We start from the raw sequence: 13,701 nt of genomic DNA, 5'->3' as shown, positions 1-13,701 counted from the left end.
CCTCTCTCCTTCTCCTCTCCCCTCTCTGCTCCCTTACTCAACCATGAGCGGCCGCTTCTATGGATTCCTGAGGAGCTGAGTGCTGAGTGCTGACAGTGAGAGGATCGGGATACGAGCGCGGCGCTCGTGGAGACAGGCACTTTTCCCTTATACACAGTGTGAGTTGTGTAAGTGTACACTTACACACTGCATCCTTGAGAATTCCTTTTTTCTTTCCTTTGAGTGACAGGAGGTCAAGCTACAATATACATTCATTTTTTCTCCACATGTATGGTCTAAAACTGTGATCTGTTAAGAGGACATTCAACAAACTAGAAGTATCAGCAATTTACCTTATGTGTGAGTAACAACCAGGAGGTAAGCTGTTCACTTCACTCTACGGTGTGGGTTGCACGATCCTAGGATTGGGTTGCACTCCTTCACTGACTGGACTTTGGCATTTTACCTTTTGCTTTTTTCAAGTCACTTTTTCACCCCATTGTGAACCTTATTGATTTGGGTTTTCACTCATTGCAATTGTATGTATTTGGAGTACACATTAGGTAGATCACTCCTTTCACCTATCCATTGCCTTTTTTTTGTGTTTCATCACCCGGTTCAGTCAGGATCAGTTTCACTCTTTTGTAAGTTTATTTTTTGCTGTATTTGTATACGTTTGACTTTCCCGATTCAAACACTTACCTCCCCCCCTCCCCTTTTCCACCACCACCGTTTCCTTGTCCATTCTCCACTAGTTTAACCACAGCGCAGACACTCTCCACTATTGCATTTACTCTTTGTCCTTCATTGGAAAGACTCCTCTTTTGTTTGCTGCAGTTCCCACCCTTAGTTTAACTTTTCTCCCTCCCCTTTGCCACCCCACCATTCCCACACTTATCCATCACAGCGCAGGAGTTTCACCCAGTACCATGTTTAACCTTCCGTTCATTCCTGTGACTGCATCTGTCTACATTACAACAAAGACGTTTTTATTGGTGTCCTGTTGCGGTGTGCGGCTACCTTTAGTGTCCAGGGTTTATAGACTGACCTAGTTAAAGTACTGATTTGAAATCAGTAAAAATGTTGTGGGGGATTTGAAAAGAGCAGATCATGCAAAGAAATCCACATTCATCTTGCAATAAAATTAATTTTGCAATAAGTAGTGGTCAAACATTTCACTAATTTTATGTTAGAGACTGGCAGGCAGTTTTTTCAAAACACCTAACAAAGTAAATTATACTTCAGGTGGCAATTACAGCTTCTGAGGCCAGGGGTACCACTTATATTCTTCAGAAGACACCATTACATCTATTGATATTTTCGTCTAAGAAATGATTGAAAAATCACTTCTGCCTGCTCAAACATATAGAGATAAATTCAACAATTTCTATGGGGTATACTTACTTTTTCACATAACCGTATAACTTAAAAGAGAAAAGCATTATAGTCTCAAAGCAAATACACTTTGATGTACTTTTGTAGCAAAATCTGACATGGATTCACTTCCACTCATGCTAGAACTTTAAGCCTAGTGTAGTTTATATACAAAAACAATATTCAACAATGTGGAATTCAGTATATCACACATGATTGCAGAAGTACCTACCTATATACCTTAAGATCTTAACGGTGTATATTATAAAAAGTACCAAAACCATAAAGGAAACCAGAGATCGGATTGTTATCCTGATTACATGGATGCCTTTGGCTGAGGAAGTCTCTTCATCATCCAAGACTGAAATATAAACACAGAGACAATGATGTTGATTTACTAAAGGAAAATAGGCTGTTCACTTTCCAAGGAAAGTTGCACTGTGCCAAGGAATTTTCCCAAGAGCTTAGTGAATGTGGTGAAAATGTAATTTGCAAAGAATACTCAATAATTTTTGCTTGCACGTGATTTGGATGATGGAAGTCAACAGAACTTCACTTTCATGTCTCCATGCTTTATTTTTTGAGAAAACACCATATACCATTTCACGGCCATCTTGTGCAAGGGTGGATGATTCATGTAGCATTTACTTCTTGAAATTCATCTGCCTTTAGCTCAGGCATGCAGGCAGCGGGACGTGTTTAGCTGAGAAAGCCCCTCTTCCCCTCCTCAAGAGGGGAGCAAACAAGAAATTCCCATTAAGACTCATAGGATGTATAACATCATTTTGGCCTGCATTAGAAACCATGAAGCAACTGAAGAAATATGAAAAAAAGTTTAACAAGTAAATATAATATACCTTACTATTTACTAATGCTAGCAGCATACGGATTAAAAACAGTGTTGATTGAGAGAGTTTAGTTCCACTTTAAGCTCTAGAGAAAATTAATGTGCAAAGTGCAACTTAACTGCTTGAAAAATAAAAGACAACTTTTTTGAAAAGTTATTTCGGAGTGCGGCTGTCCATCTCCTTCCTCCTATTGCTACTGCTACGTGCATTGCCAGCACCTTGGTAATCCGACCGTCCCTGATTGTCTATAGGGCTCACCTGGAGCGGTGAAAATCTTCTAAAGTGCAACTTAAGGTGGCCGTAGATGGATCAAAATGTGTCCAGTTGAGCAGGAGTCAATCAAATTTTAACCAGTTTGTGGCTTTCTTTGTTTAAAAGAAATAAACTGTTAGCTTGACTTCTGTTGATTTGAACAAATTGTAAAATTTTTTACTTTTGTCGATCAGCAGCTACAGCCAAATCCAGCTGTCAGAATACATTGTCTCAGTGGGGGGGGGGGGTATTTCTCCAACTGCCTCCCTTGTGTTGATGGATAAACCTGTTAGTTTTTTTTTCTTTAGCCCACTAGCTGAATGAAAGAAAAAAAAAAATAATCTATGGCCAGCTTTGCTATCTATCTCAACGCCTGCCCCAAAGCAAGCATTAACATAGGTAACAATCAAACAGCTTGGTCACACTAACTGTATGTTAAGTCTCTACATCTTCATGAATTTTCAGTACAAAGCAAATAGTAATAGCTGGTGGCACTGATAACAGGTTGGTTCTACAGAAGTCGATCAGTAGATTGACTTTTATACAACTAGCTTGCCATTATATGGATTGAAGTTTGACCAGTCCCTGCTGAACCAGCTGCTGTATGGCCAGCTTTATTGTGTAGGCCACTACAGTGGTATTTCTATTCATAATTGATACAGAAAAGAAAAAAAACTGATACAATACCTGGGCTTGACTCAGTTTCATAATCGGAGGTTGTTGATTTAAAATTTGGCTTCATGGTATAATTCAGTTTTGTTTGAATGAAACCAACCAAGAAATTGTTATTGAACACCAAACAAGTCCAATCTGTTCTGTTTTCATTAACATTCTTCACATGCAGAGTATTTTCCATTTGCATGATGGACAATTTTCTACTTTTTACAGGAATAGAGGAAGTTGCATTCATCTGTACCCACATTAACATGATATTGATGCTAGGCAAAATATGAGATACTGAACATGTAAGGTGTGCATCACTGCCTTGAAGAACTAATTCAGAAGGATGTATTTTCACTACAAATCATAAAAATAGATGAAAAAGAATTTCAGTGTACAAAATTGTAATATCAGAGACAAACATTTAATATTAAACACTTGTTCTATGTCTATATTAGCCTAAAGCCCCATACACACTATTAGATTTTCTGCAGATTTTTGTCTTTAGATTTACCAAAACCTTAACCCCCCTGACGGTATTCCCGAGTCTGACTCGGGGTTAGATTTCTGTGCTGCGATCGGTAACCCCAAGTCAGACTCAGGCTCGCCTCGCTGGATCCACAGGCAGTGTTTACTTACCTTGTCCCTGGATCCAGTGATGCCACCGCGCTGTGTGAGCGAGCGGGACCTCGTTCGATTCACACAGCGTCCTCCTGTGCCGCCGATCTCCGTTCCCTGCGACGTTACGATGCACAGGAGCGGAGAACGGCGCCAAATTCAAAAACGTAAACAAACACCTTACATACAGTATACTGTAATCTTATAGATTACAGTACTGTATGTAAAAAATACGCACCCCCCTTATCCCTAGTGGTCTGCCCAGTGTCCTACATGTCATTTTATATAATAAAAATGGTTCTTTCTCCCTGCAAACTGTAGATTGTCCATAGCAACCAAAAGTGTCCCTTTATGTCAAAAATGGTTTTAGATCAGCTAGAAAACAGCGATAATAAATTATAATCACTTGCAGAATTGTGCGATAGCGATTTGTGGGGAAATTCGTCATAAAAAAAATAATGACAGCAACAATTCTGCAACTGAGCAAATTTCAGTGATTTTGAGTTGATTACATTATTGAATAATTTTTATTTGAATTATATTATTATTTGTTATAATTTTTTATAATTATTTATTATATTATAATTTATAATTTTGTTTTTAAAAAAATGTCATACCCGGGATCCCTACAATACTCTTGTTTGGTCAGATTTAAGTGAGTTATTCCTAAAAATTACAGGCCTACAGTATAAAACGCCAAATTTCCTTGCAAATAATTGTACCGCTTTCAGCACCTTTTTTCTGAAAGAATCATATCGCCAGGGAGGTTAAGGTTAAGGTTTGACCTTATATTATATGATTTTGGTAAATCTGAAGACAAACATCTGCAGAAAATCTAATAGTGGGTATGGGGCTTAAAGTGTTTGTTAAGGCAATAGAATAAGTCTATGCCAGCCCCTCTATTAGTGGCTGGCATAACACACTGTGAAAGTAAAAAAAAAACGAAATGCTGAATTCCAGCTGTCTTCAGGCCGGTTGCGTGACTCGCGGCCGCTTTCCAACTTCGATGGATGTCTTCTGCGGTGAGGTGCAGTGATCTCCCATCTGACGTCAGCCAGGGATATCGTGTGGCAGCGAGTTACGCAAGCGGCCTAAAGACAGCTGAATTTTTTTATTTACAGAGCTTGTTTTTAAATGCAACATACACAGTGTGCTATGCCAGCCTCTAATAGAGAGGCTGACAGTGACAAATTTAATATTGCAATTATAGCATCGGGGGGCGGGGCCGGGATGGAGAGAGACAGAGAGGGTGCTGACAGGAAGGAAGAAGGGGGTGAGGTTGGAGAGGGAAAGAGCAGAGAGCAGGCAGTCTATCACAGAGGGATACACTTTGACCAGGGTGATCAGGGTGGAGACCTTGGTCCTCAACCTATGTCAAAACACTGCATAATAGCAAAAAAAAAGAATCTATGGGGAAAAACAAAACAAAAACTTACTGTACATTTGACCCAGCTTTCCCCCGTGCAGCCTAGGCAAAAGTGACATTAGGATTCTTCAGGCAAGAATATAGAATTGGTGAGGACCCAAATGTCTGAGCAAAACCCTTCTACACTGTGCAGTTGTGCCTTCATACTAGATTTAGGATACTCAGCTTTCCCAGTATATTATCGGAAGCATTGCAATGCCACTCTTACCATGCAGAATCTAGGTTTGGGATACATGTATATTCTATCTTTTTCCCACATGTTTTCTTTTTTTTACAGCTATGATGTGAGATTTGGGATTGGTGTTGGGGGCCTAATGTAATTAGCAGACCTTTCCTTTACATTTAAAGTGATAGTAAAGGTTTGAATATAAAAAATAAAAATAACAAACATGTCATACTTGCCTCCACTGTGCAGCTCGTTTTGCACAGAGTGGCCCCCGAACGGCATCTTCAGGGGTTCCGCGGCGGCTATCTTGGCTCTTTCCTGATTCTGGTAACCCCCATAGGGGGAAGCGCTCTCCCAAGGGGGTTACCTTGCAGACGCACTCCCGAGTCCTATAGTCGACGTCCATAGCCGCCAACTACAGGACTTGGCCCTGGCCCCTGCGTCATTGGAGTTGATTGACAGCAGCCCAAGCCAATAGCTGCACTGCTATCAATCTATCCAATGAAGAGATTGAGAAGACCGAGCAAAGAAAGCGCGCGTTCGTGACGCGGGACTTTCCAAGGCTGAGGTACAGTAAGTAAAACGGGGGCATCATAAGATGCTTTTTCACCTTATTGTATAGAACGCATTAAGGTGAAAAAACATGAACCTTTACAACCCCTTTAAGGTCCCATTTAGAAATACCTTGGGTATTGGTGTTCCTGCCGCTTCTATGCATTCAAGGCTGATAAGTCAAGGTTATAGAAAAAGAGAAAAAATAAATAAAATGCTGCGTTTGGTAGCTAATTAGGAGCCTCAACATATTATTATTCTACTTCTGAAGATATTGGAGAGGACAAAAGCAGATGGGGACGAATAAAGATTATATTGAATATAGTAAAAAAATGATAAGATCAACCAAAGTCTTTATCAAATAATACAGCAGCGCTAGTTGTCACTGGTAACTAAATGTGACCACTCTTTTCCATGTGTAATCATACATAAAAGCAGGAAAGTTCTCCAGAAGTCAGAGTGTGAGCCAAAGTCCAGTGAGAGAGGTGTTCCTAAGAAAGTAGTGAGCTGTCCGCAGCTGGTGACATCAAACGTGGTGGTCGTGTGTTCAGGAGTGCTCCATCCTGAACACATGACCACCATAGGGACAGCATGGGATGTTCTCCATGTCACACCACACAGGAACACAACACGCTGATCAAGCTGCAGTTCCCTGGAGTTGGAGATAATCGGATGGAGTGGATGTTCAGAGCCTAATAAACTCTACCTTCTGGTTAGTAGATCCCCATAAGGGGAGTTTGACACAGGAGACGTTGGAAGGGTGTTATGTGCACATTTTAAGTCACCAGCTGTGGACAGCTCACTACTTTCTTAGGAACACCTCTCTCACTGGACTTTGGCTCACACTCTGACTTCTGGAGAACTTTCCTGCTTTTATGTATGATTACACATGGAAAAGAGTGGACACATTTAGTTACCAGTGATAACTAGCGCTGCTGTATTATTTGATAAAGACTTTGGTTGATCTTATCATTTTTTACTATATTCAATATTTGTGCATTTTTAAGCGGCTGCTCAATCAATGTTTAATGATTATTTAATATTGATTTAACCCTGCACTGTTGCTGATACCTGTAGCCCCATAGCGCAGAGATAGTGGAATTAGGCGTAATCTTTCACTGTTTGTTTGAATAAAGATTATATGCAGAGAAAATTATTTATAGTCTAGTGTGGAGTATAAGTGATATCAAGTGATAAAATATGGAGTGCACTATAATCATGTTACCTTTGACCTTCCTCCATGGTGCCATCTTGCATCCAAACCCAGAAAAGGAGCAGAATAAAAAAAATGCACACTGCCTACTGAGCACATTATTGATTCCACTGCCATAACCTTGTTGTTACAGGCAGGGGTCAGGTTCAGAGATCAGTAGCCATTGCAGAAGAGATACCAGCAAGATAAGTACAAGGGAAAGTCACCCTGGTGGATTACACAGGCTCATCTAAGGCACAGGGTCTACTCACTAACTGGCATCCACTAACTGGCATCCAGTAGCAGATATAGCAGGTAGGGATCAAGCAGAAGCGTAGTCAGTAAACAAGCCAGACAAGTGGTAACAAGTGGTTGCAGGTTAGGATTAAGTGAAAGCATACTGTAATTAAGGAACAAGCTAGAGGTTGGTAACAAGTGGTACTAAAGATATGGATGGCAGCAGGAGTGACAAAATAGAGATATTGGCTGGAGAGAGCACAATATTCTGGCAAACAGTGCAGAGACATGGCTTAAATAGGAAGTTCATGGGAGGAGCAAAGAGTTCAAGGTTCACCAGAAACAAGGTAAGGTTGTCCAAGAGATAAGACCGGTGTCTTGTCGAGCTGGTTCCTGCCTCAACTGCGCAGGCGCAGTAGGAGGCCACGTAAATCTCCGAGTCTCAACAGCTAATTGTCAGCTTAGACAAGCTTGCTCCCGATGCCTGATGCCTGCTCATACACGCAGCTCTACACAGCAAGGGGCGGATGTCATATTGAGCGGTGCTTTTTTGATTGGTTATCCACGACGCTCTGTACAGCAAGGGGCGGATGTGAGACGTCTATTTTATTGAGAAAAAACATCCCCCAAAAAAGGACTGCTCAGTATCACATCCGCCCCTTGCTGTAAAGAGCGGCATGGATAACCAATCAAAAAAACACTGGTCAATACCACATCTGCCCCTTGCTGGCCCTTGCTGTGTAGAGCGGCGTGTATAGAGTGTATAATCAGTCATCTGGAGCAAGCGCGTCTACAGCTGATGAACAGCTGTTCCCGCTCTGAGTTTTTCGTCGACTCAGATTGCGCCTGCGCACTCTGGAGGGAACCATATCGATGGTAGGAACCAGCTCGCCAGAACACCGGCAACTGACCAGCACCTGGTAGCGCATCTAGAATAGTTACTGCCAGACACAGCAGAGCCCATGGGTTCAGATCCAGGTCTTTGTTTTGGCTCACCCCACATTTGTATAGTGTACAAATAGTATTTTATAAACCTCTGACATAGTATACCCTTTTTTGGATATAAACTTTCATAAAATATACTCACCTTCTACAGTAACAAGATTTACTATAATTCCAGCACTGCCATCTGAGAAATAGCATTTGTATTGACCAGAATCATTAAAGCTCACTGGTGAAATTTTAATAGCAAAATCTGCTTCATATGTAGTCTCCACATGAAAAGGTCCATTACTTGTAATTTGATTACCAGAGTTAACCTGTATGGTGGCACTGTTTAGTAAGTCAGATGATGTCCATTGCCACTTAACGGATGTGACTTTTTTCTTAATGTTGCAAATCAGTAGCAGAGTGTCCCCAACAGACCGGAACTTTATGATTGATTCTGAGGTAGAAACTGGAAAAATAGAGTAAATAATAACTCACAAGTATAGAGTTAAATACAATCTTTAAAAATTACTGTTTGCATTTATAAAAACAACTGTGCAAAGTGTACCCTGTCACTAAACCACTTCCTAAAACAGTGGCTGATCTTTCTTCCTCGCACATCTTCAGAGAGTAATGCACACTTTTATCTTTAATCAGCTTGTCTGAATGCTATGGTATTTTGGGATGGCTCCAACATGTGAACAGTGGTTAGCACAGCTGCTCATATATTTGTCTGTTCTTTGCCCTTGCAAGAAATCTAAGTCTTCTGACAAACAGAGGTATGAGTCTTGTATCAAATAACAGTACTGGTGGTTGGGGATTGGGCTAACACTGTCTTATGTGGGTGGAGAGAGTGTTCCCAGAACTGTGAAAGTTCCCAACTTGTCCCCACACCTGTGTAAGCTCTAGAAACTCTGAGTTCACACAAGGCTTCCTTTCCTTACAAACTAAAAAAAATCATGTTTTAATTTAAAATGTAGCTGTATATTTCTTGCTATTATCATAACCTACCACCAGAATACCCAAAATTAAATCTCCTGGTCCTGACAACCGCAGCAATACCACGTGTGTGTATTATTGGTTGTTTGTACCTGTAGAAGGCCCAGAAACAATAGTGTACATTCTCATGCAAGTACATGGTACAGAAGGCACATATCAGAAATATGAAATGTTGGGGTAACAAACGCTTACAGGTAGCAGGAAGAAAGTCAGTATACTACTAGGGACCAGTGCTGTGACTATATCTTGCCAGAGAAAAAGTGGCAGCAGTGCAAGGAATACAATTTAACCTTACATTTCCAGTTAAATACTCTGTCCTCAGTGGCTTTTCAGTCTTTTATTAATATCAGCTGATCTTTTTAAGGGCATAAGATCTTGTGCAGGGCTCAAGTCCTGCGGGAACGCGTGGGAACGGAGTTCCTGCACTTTTTTCACAGCAGGAACGCAGTTCCCTTTGCAGGACTAGAGCAGCCTGAGAGCAGCCGAGTCGCCCGAGCCAATTCTTCACTAAGCGGCTATGCCCAGCTCGAGTCACTGTCAGGGGCAGGGCGAACTTTAGTCATCCTTTATGTTACTGGCCGCTTCTTGTATATGGATTCATCAGGTAGTGTGCCGGTATTCCGTCACTTCCTCGATGCCGCAATGTCTCCTGGGAGCTTTTGCCATTGTTCCCAGGAGACATTGCAGAGGTCTGCTGTGAGTTATCGCGGGATTTAGAAAGAACTTGCTTTAGAAAAAACGTGCGGTTTAGTAATTATGCATATGAGCGTATCATTTTTTTTTTTTGGTGGGGGAGTGGATCTTGGGTGGGAGTTCCCACACTTTTTTTCCCAGGACTTGACCCCTGATCTTGTGGCCTTGCAGTAATTTTTTTTTGCTCTCCTAGCCCTTTTACCACCACATCAAGCAAGTACTGAATGTTTAGGTACAATAGTCAGTTAATAAATACAAGTGTAGTCTTAACCCCTTGTTTCTGAGTGTACATCCACAGGGAAATGGGTATTTATCCATGGGGCTGCACAGCATGCTCCCAGATCAGAGACCCCTGGGTCACAGATCACCTGATCACTGTGATTACTTTCATTAGAGTCACTGTATAGCCCATCCATTGTTTTCTCTTCTCTTCAATAAAGAAAAGGACACATTGTATCTTTATCTCCTTGGTAGATGAGAATAGTGTAAACAAAAAACAGTAATGCCTCGTACACACGATCTGATTTTCCGATGGAAAAAGTCAGACGGACTTTTTTCATTGGAAATTCCGACAGTGTGTATGCCCATCTGAGTTTTTCCATCGGACATTCCGAAGAATTCCATCAGAGTTTAGATAGAGAACATGTTCTCTTTTGCTCCAATGGAATTCCGTCGGAATTCCGATGCGAGTTTGGTCGGACAAAGGTCCGATCGTGTGTACGGGGCTTTAGTGGAAAAGATAAAAAAAATAGCTAGATCGTGGTTTGATCTAGGTCAGGGTCAGATCCAAGTTCAGGGTCAAAGGCCATACCCAGTCAAAGATACCAAGTCAAAGATCAGGGTCAGTGTAGGTAAGATTAAAAAAACTTTATTTTTTCTATATTTGTATCAGTGTTTTAGTGTTTCAGTTAGGATAATCCCAATTTTGCTAGGCCAAAATGATCTGTACACTGTCCTTGCTTCGTTATATGATTATTGGCATCCTAAAAAGGAAATGTACTCACTTTCATTAAACTCTAATATTGTTCCATTACTATTAATACATAAGTATGGGCCTTTATGATATTCACTAAAGTCTGGAATTATAATATACAAAGTATCTTCATAACTGAACTGTTTGATGTTCCTTTTTGTAGGTATAGAAACAGAGCGTGATGGTCCACCAACTTTTAAAGATGGGCAGGTCAGTGTGATATCTGTTCCAGGAGGAGCTCCTTTTTTCTGCATGTCTGAAATAAGATTTTAACAGTATTAAGCTAATATACAAGGCATGCAATACTGCTATTGGGGCAAAAAGTATTAAAACAAAAGTAGAAATATTTACCTCGCTGTAATACAAAAAGGTCAATGTTAAGTAGAAGTTACAAAAATTATCTGCTGGTGCCATAATGAACATGTCCTCAATATTTTCCACATGTTTTAAGACATCATATTTTGTTTTACTTATTTATGTAATTGTCAGCAACAGCATAAATTACTATTATAGGCCCTTTGCAGTAATCAAGTCAAGTGCCTCTACAGCATACTGTATAACAGAATGTGTGTTGTACTGTAAAAGAACATGTAGTGCGCAAAACCAACAAAACAGAAATATATTATTACATAAAATTCCAAATTTATTACACACAAGTTAAAAAAAGACATGTTTTTAAAAAACTGGTCTACATAAGAAGCTCAACGCGTTTCGTAAACACCCTTTCTTCTTCAAAACTTTACCTGGGTACAACTCACGGATGTGGTTACTACTAGGGATGAGCTTTCTTTTCGAGTCGAGCATTGGCTATTCACCCGTTTTTGCCGAACAGCGAACAATTTGGGCTGTTTGCGGCAAATTCAAAAAGCCATGGAACACCCTTTAAAAGTCTATGGGAGAAATCTAAAGTGCTAATTTTAAAGGGTAATATGGAAGTTATTGTCATAAAAAGTGTTTGGGGACCTGGGTCCTGCCCCAGGGGACATGTATCAATGCAAAAAAAGTTTTAAAAACTGCAGTTTTTTCAGGAGCAGTGATTTTAATAATGCTTAAAGTGAAACAATAAAAGTGAAATATTCCTTAAATTTCGTACCTGGGGGGGTGTCTATAGTATGCCCTAAAGTAGTGCATGTTTCCCGTGTTTAAAACCGTCTCTGCACAAAATGACATTTCTAAAGGAAAAAAAGTCATTTAAAACTACTCGCGGCTATAATGAATTGTCTGGTTCTGGAAATACAGATCAAAGTAATTGAAAGTCATTGAAAAAAAAATGCATGGGGGTCCCCCTAAATTCCATTACCAGGCCCTTCAGGTCTGGTATGGATATTAAGGGGAACCCTGTGCCCCCCAAAAATCCATACCAGACCCTTATCCAAGCACGCAACCTGGCAGCCCACAGGAAAAGAGGGGGGACGACAGAGCACCCCTCTCCTGAACTGTACCAGGCCACATGCCCTCAACATGGGGAGGATGTCCCCATGTTGATGGGGACAAGGGTCTCATCGCCACAACCCTTGCCCAGTGGTTGTAGGGATCTGCGGGCGGGGAGCTTATCAGAATCTGGAAGCCCCCTTTAACAAAGGGGACCCCCAAATCCTGCCCCCCATGTGTATTGGTAAGGGGTACATTGTACCCTTACCATTTAAAAAAAAAATGTGTAAAAATGTTGAAAACGACAGGAGATGGCTTGGGACTTTATTAAAAATAAAAAAATAAAAAAAACATTCCAGCGATGTAATCCACTCTCGAGCTCCAGCGTAGTTATCCTTTCTCAATCTCCAGTGATCCGTGTCTCAAGCCGTCTCCTGACGTTTTTAAAATTGTCATACTTTTTTTGTGAAATGGTAGGGGTACATGTACCCCTTACCAATTCACATAGGGGGGACTGGGATCTGGGGGCCCCCTTTGTTAAAGGGGGCTTCCAGATTCCGATAAGACCCCCACAACAGATCCCGCAGACCCCCACAACCACTGGGCAAAGGTTGTGGGGATGAGGCCCATCCTCCCCATGTTGAGGGCATGTGACCTGGTACGCTCTCTCGTCCCGTCCCCCCTCTTTTCCTGCGGCCTGCTAGGTTACGTGCTCAGATAAGGGTCTGGTATGGATTTTTGGGGGGAACCCCGTGCCATTTTTTTTTAGTTTGGCACGGGGCACCCCTTAAAATTCATACCAGCCCTGACGGGGTGTGCTGTTCGGCTCATCCCTAGTTATTACTATGTCTTTTCAACTTTTGTATAATAAATTATATCAAATAGTGAAAATTGGCCTCAGCGCCAGGAGTGTAGTTTCAGGAGGAGCTGAGGCTGAGGGCGCTCTTCACTATTTGATATACATTGAGCGGTCAGTGTGCGGTGCCTCCACATGGGATACCTTCCTAGTATTCACTACTCTGTAGCCCCCTTTCCTGTGTCCTTCTATAAGCATAGCTGACCTTTTTATATGTTCAGGTGAAGTGTGACTAAGCATAGGTGTGGCTAGATGCACACCTTCTGAACTACTTCTAGAAGAACACCAATGCCCATATTGCCAGTTGTAGTTTTTAGATTGATGTCTATAGGGTGTATTTCTGTAGGACCATGATTTCCTGTATCATGATTGACCTGACCATGCTACTACACCTCCTGCCCTGACCTTAGTTGTGTTATTGACTATCTACACCTTCCACCCTCTGGTTTTGAAGCGCCTGGCAATGATCTCTCTTTACTACCCTCGACTATACCACTGCTCCTAGTTCCTCTTCAGTGAAGAACTGCCTCCTGTGCACACATATAAAGGTGGCTAAAAACAGTGAAGCATGTCACAGT

The 13,701-nt window shown here is 41.3% G+C and overlaps 1 protein-coding gene across 1 annotated transcript; it reads right to left on the bottom strand.

The window, feature by feature from the left end:
* Positions 1-2,771: 2,771 nt before the first annotated feature.
* Positions 2,772-13,419, bottom strand: LOC120930455. Its single transcript, XM_040341639.1, has 5 exons — positions 13,384-13,419; positions 11,248-11,251; positions 10,928-11,152; positions 8,392-8,724; positions 2,772-3,470 (listed from the first exon to the last, which is right to left on the bottom strand). Exons 1-5 carry the CDS (start codon positions 13,417-13,419, stop codon positions 3,097-3,099), a joined length of 972 nt encoding a protein of 323 aa, XP_040197573.1. The 3' UTR covers positions 2,772-3,096.
* Between the last annotated feature and the right edge of the window lie 282 nt (positions 13,420-13,701).

This window comes from Rana temporaria, chromosome 3, assembly GCF_905171775.1.
Source record: "Rana temporaria chromosome 3, aRanTem1.1, whole genome shotgun sequence".
In the NCBI taxonomy this organism is placed as follows: domain Eukaryota; kingdom Metazoa; phylum Chordata; class Amphibia; order Anura; family Ranidae; genus Rana; species Rana temporaria.
This window is presented reverse-complemented; position numbering and strand designations above follow the sequence as displayed.

Bases quoted from the DNA above. Each gene is read 5' to 3' on its own strand.
- LOC120930455 (XM_040341639.1), bottom strand. From the start codon at position 13,419: ATGGGCATTGGTGTTCTTCTAGAAGTAGTTCAGAAG. The intron at 8,725-10,927 runs GTGAGTACATTT...TATACTTGTGAG, and splicing joins AATATTAGAGTTTAATGAAA to TTATTATTTACTCTATTTTT. The intron at 3,471-8,391 runs GTGAGTATATTT...TATGATTTGTAG, and splicing joins AAATCTTGTTACTGTAGAAG to TGAAAATACATCCTTCTGAA.